General features: G+C 39.8%; 1 protein-coding gene across 1 annotated transcript in view; it reads left to right on the forward strand.

Moving 5' to 3' along the window:
* The window catches only part of RXFP1 (relaxin family peptide receptor 1), a 36,387-nt gene extending 17,296 nt beyond the window's left edge, over positions 1–19,091 (forward strand). The window contains exons 8-16 of the mRNA XM_077815417.1: positions 449–520; positions 1,597–1,668; positions 3,046–3,117; positions 6,493–6,564; positions 10,036–10,107; positions 11,407–11,636; positions 14,700–15,110; positions 16,084–16,302; positions 18,788–19,091. Of these exons, the coding sequence (XP_077671543.1) occupies positions 449–520; positions 1,597–1,668; positions 3,046–3,117; positions 6,493–6,564; positions 10,036–10,107; positions 11,407–11,636; positions 14,700–15,110; positions 16,084–16,302; positions 18,788–19,089 (1,522 nt within the window). The 3' untranslated portion in view covers positions 19,090–19,091. The remainder of the gene's footprint in view (positions 1–448; positions 521–1,596; positions 1,669–3,045; positions 3,118–6,492; positions 6,565–10,035; positions 10,108–11,406; positions 11,637–14,699; positions 15,111–16,083; positions 16,303–18,787) is intronic.
* Positions 19,092–19,238: the final 147 nt, after the last annotated feature.

A 19,238-nucleotide genomic window follows, 5' to 3' on the forward strand; every position in this document is an offset into this window, starting at 1 on the left:
CTTCCTGAGGTGTGTTGAATTCTGCTAGGAGAATATTGCAGTCATGGTGAGCAGACAGCTAAATTATAGTTGTATCCTGCTGGAAGCACTAGAGACAAGGGGCTCCCTGGGTTCTTCCCCCACCCCCCCACCCCCCACCCCTCGAGACCACTCGATCACTGCCATTAGGGCAGTCATAATTTGACTCTCAGATTTTGAAAACAAAAAGAGTTAGTCTCTCTAGTACCTGAGTTCAGGATTCAGATTTTCACCCACCTGAGTTAATGACACTGCTATCACCTAAAGCAGTTTGGGGCGTGCTGAAAAATGAAACATCCAAGTATTATTATGCTTTGTGCAGTCCTTAGGTTCTGCTGAGGTTTCTCTTTAATAAATAATTACTTCAAGGTAACTATCTGATTGAAGTTAACTTTTTTCAGTGATAGAATGTTTTGGTTTTATCTCGTAGGGACTTTGAAGGCAATCATATACATAATTTAAGAAATGTCACTTTCATCTCCTGCAGCACTCTGACTGTACTGTAAGTAATAGCACATTCTATGCAGCCCGAATGAGCAGTGTTTACGGTGAACATCTGTTACATTATGCACAATGGGCGACATCAAGTGTCCAAAATATTGGTTGGTGCTTAGAACTGATGGAGATTGTTAAAATGCTAAATTTTAATTATACACAACAAAGTAGAACTATTCTATGGACATATGGTAACATTCACCACCGATGAATGCAGCATAACTCCATTTAAGTGAGTTTGACTGATAGTATCAAATACCAAGATTTAGAAACTAAACGTAAAAGAAAAAAAATTATACCACATGAACTGACCAGATTCAAGGATAATATCATTCGGTCAGGTTGCTGATCCGAGACATTGTAGAATTTCCCCAAAGCTTCCTCAGAGCCATTGCAATCATCTTCACAGTTCCCCTTCACTCCCTTCTTGTGCTGTTGATGAGCCTCTGGACTGCTATTGTTGTCACTTTCTCATCTGCTCTTCACTTCTTTCTCTCAGCTGTCTCTTTCCTACATGGCTCTCCCCTGATTATTCCTTGTGTATTGGGAGGTTTTGGGTGAACAAAGAATGTAGGCTCCCGTCCTTGATGGTTGAATTTCTCAGAAATATCAAATTTTGGATTTGGACTTTCACACTTTTTGCATAAAACATGTGCTTCATTCACATGCTCAAAAATGTCATGAATTTTCAAATAATCAATAATTAATGCCATCATACTGTCACATGTCATACAGAATGTCAAGATATTTGACATTTCTGAATAACTTAGTTGTCGGTAGATGCAAATGCAACTAAAGAGCATATAACATTATATATATATATATTATATATGCTTATACATTCACAGTATAGAATATTATTGTTCATAGAATATTAAAATGTATGAACTTTTAATTACTTGGCATATCTTTAATGTACTGAGCAATTAAGTAAGATATGAAACATTGTTTAAAACAAGATGTAAATTAAATTCAGAATGTGAAAAATTATATAGAATGTAATCAATTACTTGATTATGTATCATGGTCTTCTCAGAAAACAAACACATTTGAGGAAGCATAAGTTTGTTTTTATCCTTTCAGGGTGATGAGAAGAAACAAAATCAGCTCCTTAAATGAAAACAGCTTTTCCTCTCTCCAGAAGTTAGATGAACTGTAAGTTGATTTTTTTAAATCAAAGAACAGCTGAATAATTTAGATCATTTAAATTGTGAAGATGTATTTGTCAGTAATTCTGCTTTCATATAACAAGCTTTAGAGACAGCATCAAACTCCACAGTCATTCAGCATAGTCTGCCCACAAGAGCAGTGTGTTTCCTGAATAAGGACAAGGCATGTCACAGAGGATATGTATACTAGCACCCATATGCCAGCAATAGCACAGCTGCATAAGGTTAAGCCAGTAATGTAATCAGGGCCCCCAAACATTTTTTCCACCAGTGAACAGGAAAGCAGCTGACAAAGAAGAATCTGTACCGTGTGGGCGCATCCCAGATTTGGGTTTCTCATTTGATGCAAACTGTCTGACCAACTACTGGCCAGTATCTAATCTTCCATTTTGGCTTAACATTATGGAGAAGATAGTGCTAAGACAACCCTCAAAATATCTGGTTGCATCCTATCTACCTGACTCTTGTCAGTCAGGGGAGGGGCCTGTCTACAGCACTGATTCTACACTGGTCACATTGGTAGACGATTGTCTCATGTGATAGATAAAGGTCAGGGGGCAAATTCTCTACTCATGTAACTGGATGCCTCTCCATTGACATGAAGAGTTTGATTTGATATATTGCTCGTCAGTTAATTTAATGATTTGTGGAAACTGCTGGGATTTTTTTAAATGTTGCATTTTTAAAATTATGTCAAAACATGCAAATCCTATTGCTCAGGATGGGCATATTTTTAATCTTTGTTATCACTACATTATTAAGTGCTAAATATTATTATTAAAAACTAGTTGTAACAGATAATGTATCCATAAGGACATTTTTTAAAAATCCATTTTAATTGCACAATGGATAAGAATTTTATTCCAAATCAATTAACTACTATAAGTAAGGAATTAAAGTGGAAACTGACTAAACATTCTCTGTAAATATAATTGAAATGGTCTTATCCTATTAACTGAGAAATTAGATTGTTTGGTTAGTTTAGGCAGGAAAAATCCTTTGATATTTCTGTCCAAGACCATAAATGAATCGATTGGGGAGGAGGTGGGGAACTGGAGAGAAGAAGCAGCACCAAAGAAGAGAAAATGAAAAGATCATTAAAATCAAAGAAAAAGTGAAGTAAAAAATAATAAGACCTGTGAGTATATATGGTCTCCTATAGTCTGAGGTCTCTATCTTTCACCTTTTGCTTTAACATCATTCTTTTATTTTCCAGGTTTCTGATAACCTATATAACAACCTATAATTTGAGTTGACAAAGGGACTCAAAGTTATGGACCTCTTTACGTTATTAATGCTTCTTGACATAATGAAAAGAAACCACTAACAACTAATTATATTATATCTGCGATTGTTTCCACAGAGACTTGGCTAGCAACAAGATTGAATCACTTCCTCCATATCTATTTAAGGACCTGAAGGAGCTCTCACAGCTGTAAGGCTTTATAATAACTCTTCCTTATACTGTGTGTTATTGTACATTATTCATTCAAAACTATAGCTTCAGTCATTCAGTCCAGGAAGCAAAACCAAGAAAGTCATGTTCATATCTGAGTTTTACCTGAAAATGCCAAACTTAGTCTGAAATGCAATTTTAAAAAAAGATTATGTAAAAAATAATTGCCTCAAAGATGCATAGTATCATGATTGTAATTATTTAAAATTATTCCTGCCCAATATATTGTTAGTGTTTTTAATAACTATATTCCATTACACAAAATGAATATGCCATTTAGAATGAGAGATCTCATGGACTTCAACAGGATCTCAGCATTTGACAGGAGTTGGCCCTAAGAATATATTTTAGGAATACACTTTTTCCTCAAGTATTGAATCTACTGTTAAAATGACACATTAGCTCTACTGGAATCTATTAGTTTCTGTGGTTTATGCTGCTATGATTCTATTTTCTATGTATTACAACCTGAAATATAGAAATCTGCCTCTGTGCTTGACAGCAAAGCTGCAACAAGATTCAAGAGAGAGATTATTACAAAATAAAGAAAACACTCTTCATATTTGTTTGATCTTTGTACCCAAATGTATAAACACTGCTGCTGGGCATAATAGTGCCTATCATGAGCAGTTCTGTTGACTTCATGGACTCCTGACTACAGTAAAGTCATTCAGCATATCAAGTATCACACCCGACAGCAAATGTTTGCAGGATCAGGCCCCATGTGTGGTGTCTGCCTGAATCTGAAATAGAAGTAATCTAGACTGTTTTGTTCTTTGTGCTTGGAAAACATAACGGCTCTGAACAGGTTGACAGATCATGAGAGAAAAAGGCACAAAGTGAGTAACACCAGGAAATTTGTGGAGGAATATTAAAAAGATGTAAGCAGGGATGGACTGAGAGTAAACCAAAAATGTAGTGCCCAGACCTGTTTGTATATTTCTGTGGGGTGGTTTATTTACAAAATCTGGAAACCACTTTGGAATTATAGGGTCCCAATCATATTTGCTTATCTCCAAGGAGGGATGGAGTCACAAAATTTAAAGACATTTTCAGAGCATGATTCTACTCATTCAGTCCTGCTTTAGGGCCAAATTGTGACTTTTAAACCATGAGCCACATTAGAGAGGATTAGTATGGACTGTGCAGTAATCACAGGGATCCCTCAGAGAATTCTTATTCTTGTATCCTCCCCATTGACATTCACCTTTTTAATGTATTTCTGTGGTGAACGACAAGGTGTATGGTATCCGGTACCCGGCTATATCAGGTCGCACTGTAACTGGGTTCATGTAATGCAACACAATGAAATTCTCATTCTGTTGCATCACAAATCTACATAAATACCTTTAATCAGGAGTAGGTATTCTTTTGATGTCTTTCCCTCACACTGTGTCCTTGGTAAGGGCCAGCCCAATGCAGTGGTGCACATAAAGCTGGAGAGACTGGGTATAAGACATTAGTCCTGCAGTCACTGTAGGCCTGTAGGGGACATCAGGAGGACAGCAAAAAGTTCTGAGGTAGACACACACACACATACATATGAATACTCAGAGTAGTTGTGCCTGATTCTAATCTATATTATTTTATTCTACTGTGCTCAAGTTTCTTTCTCAAGTCACATAAATGCATGTTAAAAAGATGCATTTTAGAGACTAGGAAAAAACCTGTGACTTATTTTGAAATTACTCCTGAGGGAATTCTGCACCACTGTGCATGCACAGAATTTTATGTCCCCCCACAGATTTCTTTGCTTCCTCACAGAAAAATGACTTTCCGACAGGGAAGCAAAGGGAAGCCACAAGAGCGGTCATACAACCCTCCCCAGCAGTATGTTTTGGGTGCCCAGGGCAGCTGGCAGAGAGGTAAATCACTGTGGGGCAGGGGATGGGACTGGAGAAGACCCTACTAGTGGCACCTACCTTATGCCGGGCTCAGCAGCTAGTCCTGGCTGGGCTGGGGAGGACAGGACTTCCTCTTCCCCTGCATCTGGGGCCATGTCAGACCTACCCCCAGATTTCTCCCCCAGCTGTAGGAAGCTCTGCAAGCTCTCCCCTACCCCTGCACATCCTGTACCCATCACTCCTCAGCTGCCAGGGGAGGAATCACTGTACATGGAGCTGCTCCCCCATCCACCTAACCCCCGTGTATCCAGACCCCCCTCATACCCAGACCCTCCCACTGAGCTCTCCCCGCACCCAGAACCACCCTCCCCCCAATAAGCCCCACTCCCCTTGCACCTGACCACTACGACAAGCCACCTGCACTCGGATCTCCTATTGAGCCCCAACCATCTGCACATGGATCTCCACCCCACTGAGTCCCACTCCCCCAGCAACTTGAACCCCCCATGGATCCCCCACACCCAGATCCTCCTGCCAAGCTCTATCCCCCACACACCCAGCCCCCACTGCTGACCCCCCAACCACCTTCACCTGGACCCCTCAGCAGAGTCTCATTGCACCCAGAACCCGCCAACAAGCCCCTGTGCATCCAGATCCTCCCCACACCCAGATCCCCCATTGAGCTGCTGGCACCCAGATTGCCCCACACAGAACCCTCTCAACCCACACCTGGATCCGCCCACTGAGCCCCCCTACACACGCACTCTGGATCCTGCACTGCTGAGCCTGCCTGCCTACACCTGGTGCACCTGGCACAGAGAGGCAGGGCCCTGGAATGTTTCTGGGGCAGACCTGGTCCTATCTCAGGGTTGGGTGCAGCCTCACCACTGAATTCATGTCCCAGGGGGAAGCTGCACAGTGATCTCCCACCTCTGTGCAGCCAGTGGCCTGTGCTCCCCAGTGCCATGCTGGAGTCTCCACAGTTATTTGACAAATAAAATTTGCAGAATTTTGCAGAATTTTAATATATTGGGTGCATGCTTTTTAATTTTTTGGTGCAGAATGCCCTCAGGAGTATTAAATATATGTGATTTTTTTGGTAATCTTGCAGTCCTAGCTAGAGATAAGTCTGGGTGGCACTTGATCTGCAAGGAGGCAGCGCCACTTTGGATTTGCTATGATGATGATGAAAAATTCTTTGGAGCTTTTTTTAATATATAAAGTCCAAAAAGTTTAGCAACTGAAATATTTCTGCAATTAAAAACATTGAATAAAATTTCTTGTGTTAACATCATTCCTGTGAAGCATCAGTGTCTGTTCTTTGTTCTTGTTTACCAAGTTGTCAGGTAGAGGAGTATCACTATTTACAGTTGTAACTGCTTTACTATTACTATTTACTGAGTCACTATTACAGGAACTGAAAACAAAGGGATAATGTGGCTAGACATTATCTTTAGAACAAGCTTTAAGGAATCTGCACAGTACTAGATATCACTGTTTGCATTTACAGGAACCTTTCATATAACCCAATCCAGCAAATACAAGCAAACCAGTTTGATTACCTACTAAAACTCAAATCCCTGTAAGTATTTAGTCCTTTTGATATATGTGTTATGGATATTTTCTTTTTGATTTTGCAATTCTTGTTGAGAAAAATTGTTTCTCCAGAACAAGTGTAATAGCAAGCCATATATGAGGTGCTTTGTATCTCTACTCCTCTATTGTATTTATTGGTGTCCCTCAAAGATGTAACTTTGAAAAAAATTACTTACAGTATTCAAATATTTTTTCCTGAGCTCTCCAGCTTCTTTTGGGGGAAATTTTGACGCACAAAAAGAGACCAGTCAGTCCAGATATCATATAAAAATATCCAGAAAGGGTAAAATCAATTCCACTGTCATGAAGGTAAGGGCTTTTCTAGATGAACAGTTAGTGCACGCTTCACGCTGGGGTGTAAATCTACAGCACACTGGTGTGTCGCACACTAACTCTCCATGTGAACAATGCTGCCACACATTAAAAGTTCCATAGCACGCTCTGAAATGGAACTTCTAGTGCATGGTATCAGAGTCCAAAGGGCAACTTAGTGCACGGCAGACTAATGTGCTGTAGATTTACACCCCCCAGCTTGTTGTGCACTATATCACCCCGTGGTCAAGTCCGTAGGTGCCTCACTCCAGGCTGGAGGGAGGTGGCTCACTCTGCTTGGGATTCACGGCCATGCACCCTCTCCTAGAGTTAAACAAACCTGTTGGTGGAGAAGGAGATGCCCCACCCCCCTTTATCATTTAGCCCAGTGATTAAGGTATTTACTTGGGATGTGGGAGACACAGTTCCGTTTCCCACTCCTCCCTGATGGAGAACAGATTTGAATTTAGGTCTCCCCTTTCCAAGGGGAGGTATGAGGTATTTTAGAGCAGATTATGCTCAATCTCTCCTGTTGAAGCTGTTCTACTGCATATAAATTAAATATTCATTAGGCCATAGAGCAAACGTGAATGTCCTAATCACTGGACTGTAGAGTCACTCATCTGGGATGAGTTCCAGTCCCCCTGTTTCAATATGTATTGAATTATTTATACACAGTGAGTTTCCACAGGAAAGCTTGAGAAAGACCTACCCCATACTCCAGTGATAGAAAAGACTGTATTTAGAGATGTTATGCAGAAAGACTTGATAAGATTTAGACGTAACCCAGATGTAAGGACCAAGGGAGAGGTCTGAGTCCAAGATGACACCCAGAATATAGGCCTGAATGATAAGCAGGATGGTGGTGTTGTCCATGGTGATCAAGAAAGGAGGGGTTAAGGGGGAAAATGAAGAGCTCTGTTTTAGCTATGTTGATCCAGAGCTGATGGTTAGACATCAGTGAAGAGATGTCAGAGAGACAGGCTGAGATTTTAGTCTGGACAGGAGACAGGTCTGGAGTAGAGAGGTAAATCTGTGAGTTGTCTGCATACAGATGATCGTTGAATTTGTGTTTATAGATGAGGTTATCCAAACATCAGATGTAGAGGGAGAAGAGAAGGAGACCAAGGACAGAGCTTTTTTGGAACCCACACAGAAAGTAGGAGTGGGAATTAGGAGGCTCACTGAAGGAGCAATTAGAGAAGTAGGAGGAGTCATGGAAGCCAAGGGAGGACAAGATTTCAAACAGAAGAACATGGTTGATTATGTCTAAGGCAACTGACAGGTCAAGGAGAATGAGAATGGAGTACTGGTTCTGAGATTTGGCTAAGAAGAGGTCATTTGAGCTTTTGGAAACAATGATTTCAGTGGTGTGCAAGGGGCAGAAGCTGGATTGGAGAGTGTCTAGGATGGAATTGGAGGAGAGGAACTCCAGACAGTACTTGCAAACAGTGTGTTCAGTGAGCTTTGAGACGAAAGGGAGAATGGACATGGGGCAATAGTTGGATTGGCAAGTGGGATGAAGATTGGGTTTTTTTCGAATGGGAGACACTAAAGCATGTTTGTGTTGTGAAGGGAAAGCCTAGAGGAGAGTGAGTAGTAAGAAGAATAAGGGAGGGGTTGAGAGTGGACGTAAGGGAGATCAGGAGATGGGATGAGATTGGGTCACTGGGACAAGTGGACGTGCCAGAAGAAGAAGAAAGCAGATGAGAAATTTCTGCATCAGTGACCAGAGATAAGCAGAAAGTTGGCTGGGAGCAGAAGGGAAAGCAATCATTCTGTGGACAATAAAACAAGCCCTGAGGAAAAGGCCTTAAAAGACCCTTAGAGCTGGCCACTACCTCACAGCTACTAACCATTAAGGCAGATACTGTTCTTCACCTGTGGCTTGATCTTCTGTGAACTCAGGTGGACTTTGCACTCAAATCTTTATAGGATAGGCCCCAAATTCATCTCAGTGCAAATCAAAAAACAACAGTATATATTTAGAAAACACACTATACATTTAACTGTTGCACTGTTTGAACTGAAAGAATTAAGTAATTATTCTGTTAATATAATACTATAAAATTATACTTCAGTGACATAACATTGTAGTTGAAGATATTAATGCAATTTTTTCTTACATTAAGAAAAAATAAAAACAAAAAAATCCGATGGTAGTTTTTGAAAGAGTGGCCAACATTTTAGGAAAGATGTGGACAAATTGGAGAAAGACCAGAGGAGAGCAACAACATTTTGAAAGGTTTAGAAAACCTGACTTCTGAGGAAAGCTTGAAAAATGGGGTATGTTTTGTCTTGAGAAAAGAAGCCTGAGGAGGGACCTGATAACAATCTTCAAATATGTTTAGGACTGCTATAAAGAGGATGGTGACCCATTGTTTTCCATGTCCATCGGAGACAGGACAAGAAGAAATAGGTTTAATCTGCAGGAGGGGCGATTTAGGTTAGACGTTAGGAATGGTTTTCTAACTATAAGAGCAGTTAAGTTCTGGAACGGGTTTCCAATATAGGTTGTGGAATTCCCATCATTGGAAGTTTTTAAGAATATGTTAGACCAACACATGTCAAGGATGGTCTCGATATACTTGGTCCTGCCTCAGCACAGGGAGCTGGACTTTATGACTTTTCATAAAGTCCCTGCCAGCCCTACATTTCTGTGATTTTTCTCAGTCTTTGTCAAATCAGTATGCCAGTCATTGGGTGAATTCAGTGGTTGTTACTATAGCTAGCGAAGTGCTTTGGACCATCTGAAATGAAAGGCACAATATGAATGGTAAAATATTATTATTAGAACTGTTATTTTCCCTGAGATAATGGAAGAACATCAATAGAACAGTACTTTGGAAGGGCAAAGCAATAATATAGATAACTGAAAGTGCTGAGAGCACTGAAAGAGGCTCCTGTGTGCTCTTAGGACAGTGAGATTATCAAAATTAACTGTAATTTGTTTTATTTAACTTTTTAGCTTTTTATTTAGAATTTCTACTGCAGAAGTTTCAAATATATGAATGGACTAGAAGCAATTCTCATTCATCTATAGTTTCATATAATCAAAGCTACACAATTGTGCCCACAATAAGTTTGTTGTGTTTTACCACTGATTTTATGTTGCCTTTTTTGATTGTTCATATATCGGTTATAGCAGCCTGGAGGGCATTGAAATTACAAATATCCAAAGAAGGATGTTCAAACCACTTAGAAATCTCTCCCACATGTAAGTAGATTATTCCAGTTTTCCTCCTTATGTTTTGAATTTTTAACTTGACAAAGTGCAGAATGTTTAAAAATAGAAATGTATGAGAACTTGCATTTACTGCCTCTCTGGCTGGTGAATAGTTGAAAAACCAATTGATGCCGTCAGGTAAGCTGAGATTATCATTAAGAAAAAGTGATGGGGGCAAAGTTAGGATTCATTTTAACATAATGATAAAGTTAAAATTATTATTAAATCTCCTAAACAACAAAGTTCAGTTCCTTGTAAACAGATATTGTACTGACCCTATCTAGGTTTGCTTATTGATCTATAAATGATTTAAAGTAATATTAATAGCACCAGTTTAGGTATGCTAGTATATATATAATGTATTCTGATATAGACCATTATTAATAATGTTTCTGTGGCTCTCAGAATGTACCAGATCACTTTCAGCTGATGAAAAAATACAACCATAATTAGCATGAATGATCAAACCTTTATCAGTAAGTAAAACAAAGGGGGGAAAATACCCCAACTTAGCAGCTGGGTGTAGATCTCGTGACTTTCTACAGGCTCTCTTCGCTTTCTGATTCCCCTGCAGACATTCTTACATGCCTTCACATAAGTAATTAAACTGGGGAACGGGGAAGGAGGGCAAGAGCTGCTTAACTCCCAGCTTAGTGAGGACTAGCTATTGCTTCTGCACTCTGTCACAATCATATCTTTTTATAGTGTGCGCTATGGATTCAATTAAAATAATTACTTTTTTAAAGTACTATTATTACTAATGTTTAGCACACTTATGTTGTGCTTTTAAGCATCAAACCACTAAACAAACATTAACTAACTAATCGGTTCATACCCTGACAGGTTTTATACAGACTTGAAGTTTATTTCAAATTCAGACTGGAAATAAGGTTCACATTTTTAAACATGAGAGTAATTAACCACTGGAACAATTTACCTTGGCGAGTGGTGGAGTCTCCATCACTGACAATTTTCTAACAGATCTGCTCTAGGAATTATTTCGGGGAAGTTCTATGCCTTGCATTATACAGGAGGTCAGACTAGATGATCACAGTGGTCCCTTCTAGCCTTGGAATCCATTAATGAATTTATGCATTTCTTTGTGTGCATACTGAAAAAATCAAAATCCTTTATTACTAGTTTTCTATTACCATAAAACATTTTATGCTTTGGCTCTTTACTAGGTGTTCCACAAATGCCCATATTATTGTGAAAAACATGTATCCCAAGCCACATCAATTTGATAATCAGAGTGAAACATTTTTTTCATTTTCTTTTTTCCTCAACCAGATATTTTAAGAAATTCCAGTATTGTGGATATGCCCCTCATGTGCGCAGCTGTAAGCCAAATACCGATGGGATTTCATCCTTTGAGAATCTCTTAGCTAGCATTATACAGAGAGTGTTTGTCTGGGTTGTTTCTGCTGTCACTTGCTTTGGAAATATCTTTGTTATCTGCATGCGACCTTACATCAGATCTGAGAACAAGCTCCATGCCATGTCAATAATGTCTCTCTGCTGTGAGTATTCCCCCGAATAAAAGGTATCAAACAAATATAAAAATCTGGTTTTAGTGTGTCTGGCTATAAACTTTATTATTATACAGCAGAGCACTAGATTGCAAGAGCGAGAAAGTTCAGCCGAATTATAATAGAAGATGCTATACCTCAAACAACACAAAGGTTGTTGGATTCTACCTTTAAGTTACTGTGGAGAGTGGGTTAACACTGAAGGCAAAGTGTCTGATATTACTCCCATAGAAGTTGAGTGTCAAATCACAGTCTTCAATAAGAACAGGAATGAGACCCAAATTTTCAAAGGAACATTAACCCAGCTTCATCACAATTATGAACATATAGTAATTTGTGCACACCAGCAGGATTTGTTTTCAAAACAATCCAATTTGCATACCGGTTGTAACAACTCAATTTTACACACATTCTGTGAGTTCTGTTTGCAAGAGAAAATTCTGTTCTTTACATGACCAAATGATTGTGTGTGCAAATGCAGGACTGACTTTGAAAATGTGACCCTGAATGTCAGAGCTTCTTTTTAAATTTTAAAACCAAGAATTGTTGACAAACGACTTCGTAATTGATCAATGGTATTACAAATTCCCTGCCTGTGTCTGAGAGACAAGGTGGGTGGGGCAATATATTTTATTGGACCAACTTCTGTTGGTGAGAGAGGCATGCTTTTAAGCTTACATAGAGCTCTTCTTCAGGACCTAGTGTTGGCCGAATAAGAGATATTACCTCACCCATTTTGGCTCTCTCATATCCTGGGATTAACATGGCTACAACACTGCATACTGCATTTATTATAAATTAAATACAAAGAGGTCTACCTTAACTTTGGTATTTCATAAGATTACATAAATCACATTCGAAAGCAATTGTCAATTGTATATAAAGCAGGACAGCAGCATTTCTAAATACCCACTGTCCAGGACTCTGTGGTTTGTTGGCTTGTCCAAAATACTGCGCTAGACACTCCAGGAACCCTTATCCCAAATCCTTACGAGGTCCACAGCAGGGCAACCCTGTCTCTCTCACTTTCAGCATTGCTATCTCTTACAACTTTCTTGCATGTCTCATGATATTTAATCATTTCCTTAAATCCCCAACTACTGAATAAAAAAGAGATTGCATGGGAATCTCAACTGTTATTTTAAAAAAAATTTTTAGTACTTATGGTTGCAGTGAAAAGATTGAAAACATGAAGCAAGTGCACCCTACATGCTCAAAGAATGTCAGGCAAATAAAAAGAACCCCAAATTTCTTCTTAACCCTCCCCAACCCTCATGATTGGGTTGGGGGGGGGGCTGATTCATGCTTTTTTAACATTTGGGTTTGGCATATTGTCCCCCTCAGGTGCACCCAAGGAGGTCTGCAACAGAGAGCTTCTCCTGTCTAGAGTTGGTCAGAAATTCTCCAACAGAATGTTTTTCCATTGGAGAATGCTGATTCATTGAAATTAAAACTTCTGCTGAAGCTGTCTGCTTTTGACAAAGGTCTGATGGAAAGCAGGGACGGGTCTATGGAATCCTGCCTACCAGCACTGGTTCCTAGGATCACAGCTCCTTGGCAGCCTGCCAGGTGGACTGTCCTTGAGCCAGTGACTTTGGGGCTTTCAAGGTCCATGGTTCTGGGACAGTCAGGTAGACTGCACCTAAGCTGGGGACTCCAGAGCTTCCAAGGTCCAGGACTCAGGGGCAACCACTCATGCAGACTGCCCTGGAGTCAGGGACTCTACGGCTTTCCAGGGTCTGTGGCTCTAAGAATGGCCATACTGGGTCAGACCAAAGGTCGATCTAGCCCAGTATCCTGTCTTCCGACAGTGGACAATGCCAGGTGCCCCAGAGGGAATAAACAGAACAGGTAATCATCAAGTGATCCATCCCCTGTCGCCCATTCCCAGCTTCTGGCAAACAGAGGCTAGGAACACCATTCCTGCTCCCACCCTGGCTAATGAATTTATCTAGTTCTTTTTTGAATCCCGTTATAGTCTTAGCCTTCACAACATCCTCTGGCAAGGAGTTCCACAGGTTGACTGTGCATTGTGTGAAAAAATACTTCCTTTTGTTTGTTTTAAATTAATTATTAATTTCATTTGGTGACCCCCTAGTTCTTCTCTATGAGAAGGAATAAATAACACTTCCTTATTTACTTTCTCCACACCAGGCAGCCAGCTAGGTGGACTGCCCCTGAGCCAGGGATCCCAAGGCTTCCACAGTCCACAGCTCCAGGGTCACCAGCCACATGGACTGGCCTGAAGTTGCAGGCTCCAGGGCTTTCCCATTTTTGGAGTATTTCAAAATTTTTGGTTTTTGTTCCAGATCATAATTAAACCAAATTTCAAAATATTGAAAGCCTCCACAAAATGGAATTGTCTTTCTTTGCACAGCTCTAATCCTGACAATGCCTAAGGTGGCTCGGAGAGGAACTCCCTAATGCATACTTTGAACAGTGTGCATGAACCCTCCCACAATATTTTACTTTTCACTGTGGAGCTAATTTAGTCAGTCACACATGTGCAGTTGGCCTGCCTTGCTTGAGAACTTTTCAACCTCAGTAAAAGGCTCTGTGCAATCTGTATTGTGCATGCCTAGTATATGATTTTTCATAGGATCATAGCTTGGGCAAATCAAAACTAAATGTATGTAACACTAGCAAAGACACTTCTACTCAATGTGAACACTTTGAACACCAAGTTTCAGTGTTCTAGCCATTTTGGAACTAGAACTGTTCATAAAAAGGTGCAAGAAGTATTTTTGTAATGAGAAATGTATGTTATTTTTATTCATCCTTTATAACAACTGTTTTTTGCATGAACTTAAAAGAAAAATCATTGTAGGGCAGAGAGCAAGAATGAAAATATGTCAGCCCAAATGGTGAAAATTTCAGAAAGGCAGCAGTCACTGAAAACTAGTTAGAATTGAGAATTTTGTAACCTTAACTATAGTTGTTGGTAGAACTTTAAGTATATTATTAATACATATATATTGTAAAATAAAGGACAATTCAGATATATAAACCAAATTATTCCCTATTTATTCATGTTCTTAAATGCTATTTCTACAGGTGCTGACTGTCTGATGGGAATATATTTATTTGTGATTGGAGCCTTTGATGTTAAATATCGTGGAGAATACAACAAGCATGCTCAGTTGTGGATGGATAGTATCCACTGCCAATTGGTGGGATCATTGGCTATTCTGTCCACAGAGGTGTCAGTTTTACTGTTGACTTACATGACTTTGGAAAAATATATATGCATAGTTTACCCTTTTAGGTATTTGAAGCCAGGAAAATGCAGGACAATTTCCATTTTGATTCTCATCTGGGTTATTGGCTTTGTGGTTGCTTTTATTCCACTGAGCCACAAGGAATTTTTCAGAAACTACTATGGCACCAATGGGGTCTGTTTTCCTCTTCATTCAGAACAGGCAGAAAGTACAGGAGGCCAGATTTATTCTGTTGTTATTTTTTTAGGTAAGTATGTTATGTTTCTTCCTTTACATATGTTAGCTGGAGCTACACGGGGAGCCCAAGTTTCAAACGAAGCTGGCAGCCTTACTAGGCTGCCCAAATCCCATATTTGGATGTTCTGATAAGTGCATAAGGTGGACATTTATATGCTAAAGTACAACGATCAGCACCCAAGAATTAGATTTGAACCCCTTATTTATTCATGTTTGAAAATGGGCGCTCTGTGAAAGTCTGAAACCCACAAATTTATAAAAATATTTTTAAAATCTCAGTATTATACACAAGCTTACTCATTTGCTGCTTAGTTTGATGATGGTGTGATGACCAGTCACTGGTCAGTTGGTTGGAGCATGTGCTAATCAGGGATTGAGTCCCCAATCTTTGCCTGTCTAGGCCACATCTTTCTAGGGTCGAAAGGATGGTCTAGTGGACTGTGCATTGCACTAGGACTTAGGAGATCTAGAGTCAGTTCCTGGTTCAGTCGCAGACTGCCTGTGAGACCTTGAGCAAGTCAGTTAATCTGTCCTGTGCCTCGATAAGCCATCTGTAAAAAGGGGATAATACTGACCTGAGAGGGTTGTTGTAAGCATAAAATTCCTTAGTAGTTAGCAGGTGCTCAGATAGTACAGGGATTAGAGGTTGTAATGTGTCTGGGTAGATGATTGTCAGTAAAGCAACGCTGAAACCAAAGAACACAGACCTACAAGATGCACTACATGGTTTAGATGGCAAATGTTCACTATTTAGTGATAATTAATAAATATACTTTGAGTAAGGGGGGCATTAACCTCAGTGTCCTATATAAAGACTGACTCAAGTTCTACCTACCTATCTAAATTCCAGTTGTATTAGTAGTTTGGATACAAGATTCTCCTTTGCTACCTGCCCTATAACTTGCCCAATTTGCCAGTAAGCTACATGCCTGGAAATATTAATTCAGGTCTTAAATCACTAACATCCCTTAACTTCTTAACAGGTGTAAACTTGGCAGCTTTTATCATCATTGTGTTTTCCTATGGAAGTATGTTTTACAGTGTTCACCAAACAACCATCACAGCAACTGAAATCCAGAATCATATTAAAAAAGAGATGACCCTTGCTAAACGCTTTTTCTTCATTGTTTTCACTGATGCACTATGCTGGATTCCCGTCTTTATTTTGAAATTGCTTTCTTTACTTCACGTAGAAATACCAGGTATGTTTTTTGTTTCTTTTCTAAATAAAAAAATTCAGTTAAATGGCTTGTGTGAAAGTCAGCTAGAAAATGCAAACTAGAGTGCTAACACAAAATAATCCTATGTTATATCAGTTAAAGCTTAAATATTCCCACCCCAAGTCTATTTTTTCTAGCCACAGCAATAAAAGTTCAAAAACTTTTCAAAAAGTTCAAAAATGATCATATATTATTGCACAATGGACAAAATTTGAAAACAATTTTAATTACAGCTGGTATTTCTGATCCTATGGCTCTTGGTGGCAGTTACATTGCTGCAATAACAGCTGTTGCGGCTCTGATGTCTGAACTCAATGTAAGACTACACAAAAAAGTCTAGCTTGATGTAGTTTCTTTCAACCGTTCACTGCTGCAGTGTTCCTTTCGAAAAGAGAGTTGCGGGGGGAGTGGGGAGGTCACAAGGTTAATTTAGGGAGGATTGCAGTATTGCCACCCTTACTTCTGTACTGCTGCCTTCAGAGCTGGGCAACCGGAGAGCGGTGGCTGCTGACCAAGGCCCAGCTCTGAAGGCAGCAGTGTTATACCAATAAAATAAAAACCAGCAGGATCTTATTAAAGGGGAAAAGGCAAAATACCACATTTATTGTGAATACAGAAAGAATCATAGTCAGCAGTTAGTTATAGCTATAACATTCCATTCAATCTCATATTTATTCACACATTCATTCATACAAACACACACACACACACAGAGGTTCTGCAAGGTTGTTATCATAGTTACCAGCCCTAGAGTTGCTCATGCCAAGCCACTGGCCAGGTGGCCTGGACATGAGGAGGGAGCAGGGCCTCATCAGATGCACATCTGATGCTCCTGGAAATTGGTTTGCAGAATCAGACCCCAAAGTTCTCACTTTCTAGAGTCCATTTTTAAAGGAATTTCTTCCTATGCCAGTCTATGGGAATTGCTTCATCATGCTGTTGCTGAATCAATCAGCAGATGGCACATTCCTGACGGCTCCGTGCTGCCAGATGTTATCTTGTTCTTTGGTTCTCCCATTCTTGAGGCTGTTGGGTGGATTCCAGTCTGCCCTGTGGGGGTCCTCTGGTTATTTTCCACTTGACGCCTTCTTCAGCCGATGGACACTGGATTCTTAGACTGGCACCTCCCTTATTATTCAGTTATTATCCACACCAAGCATCCATCCACATACATCCTCTATCTCTATTTTAATCACAACTGTTAACAAAGCGAGATGAATACAACAAAAGGGCTGGGAGTCTCTGGGTGCTGTTTCTATTTTTACAGAGTATTGTTTTGAGTTTCTCTCTGTGTGAGTAGTTGTTGTTACAAAGAATTGCTTTGAGAACAGACTGTGTCTTAGAATGTACTAACACAATTAGCAGCTTGCAAGTTTCACACAGAGAGGGAGAGAAACAGTACCAAAAACCAAGAGGCCTCTTAATTAGTAATACCCTGGAATTTAAACTATGGGGAATCAAACTCATTTGTGATTTTAATACAGAACTTCTTTAATATGATCCAACAGCAGCACAGAAGTAAGGGTGGCAATACCATACCATGCCAGCCTTACTTCTGTGCTGCTGTTGGCAGTGGCTCTGCCTTCAGAGCTGGGCTCCCTGTCAGCAGCTGCTGCTCTGCAGTCACCCAGCTTTGACGGCAGCACCACCATCAGCAGCAGAACAGAAGTAAGGGTAGCAGTACTGCAAACCCCCCCCCCCCCCCCTAATAACACTGACACCCCCACACACACACACACAAACTCCCTTTTGGGTCAGGACCCCTACAATTACAACACCCTGAAATTTCAGATTTAAATAGCTAAAATCATTAAATTTACAATTTGTGAAATTGACCAAAATGGACCATGAATTTGGTAGGTCCCTACATATCACAAAGGACATTTGTTTAGTATAAAGGCTGCCACCAGCAATAGTAGGCTTAGAAATTACTACTCTATCAATTTTAGTTATAAATACATGTCATAGTGAGAAATTCTTGCCTTTCAGGAAAGTGGACTCAGAAAAAGGGTGTTAGAGTTATCTTTTGAAAGGGGTAGAGTCAAATATCAAATGTCTGACCAAAAAATGTGTATAGCAAATGTCCCCATAGGAAAAGGAAACTTACTCTGAAAATGCATTTTTTAAGAAGTGCAAGTCTCCTCTACCTAAGAAAATGTAATTCTAAAAGAAAGTATTGTTAGAAGTAGACAGAGTGTAGTTTGAAGGAATGAGCACAAAGCTGAGTCAGGAAATCAAACCCCAGCTCTGCCACTGGCATGCTGGGTGAGCTTGGACAAGTCCCTTCGACTCTCTGCCTCTGATTCCCTAACTGTAAAATGGTATAGTACCTACCTACCTTAAGGGCCACTGTGAAGATATCAGTTAATATTTGTACACTGCTTTTAGCACAAAGTACCATATACTAATACAATGTTATTGAGTACATACACTTTTGAATATTTAAATTTCTTTTTTCCTCCTCAAGGTACTATAACTTCCTGGGTGGTGATTTTTATACTGCCTATAAATAGTGCTTTGAATCCTCTCCTCTACACTCTGACCACACGACCTTTCAAAGAAATGATTCAGCAGGCTTGGTATAATTACAAACAAGGAAGATCCATAGGAAGCAAAAGCAATCAGAAAACATATGGCCCATCATTTATCTGGGTAGAGATGTGGCCAATGCAAGAGATTACACCAGAGTTAACAAAGCCTGCTATTTATACAGACTCCTCTGAAACATCAGCAACCACACATTCCACAAGACTGAATTCATACAGATAAATGTTTTGAATAGTCACAGTAAAATTTGCACAGCCATCTCTGATGTGGACTCACTGTTTTATAGCAGTAAGGAAAAAGCTGTAACACAGATTCACATCAGTGATGGCCAAGAAGTCTAATCAGAAAAAGACAACAGAGAGTGAACTTAA

This window comes from Eretmochelys imbricata, chromosome 4 (assembly GCF_965152235.1).
Source record: "Eretmochelys imbricata isolate rEreImb1 chromosome 4, rEreImb1.hap1, whole genome shotgun sequence".
Classification (NCBI taxonomy): Eukaryota; Metazoa; Chordata; order Testudines; family Cheloniidae; genus Eretmochelys; species Eretmochelys imbricata.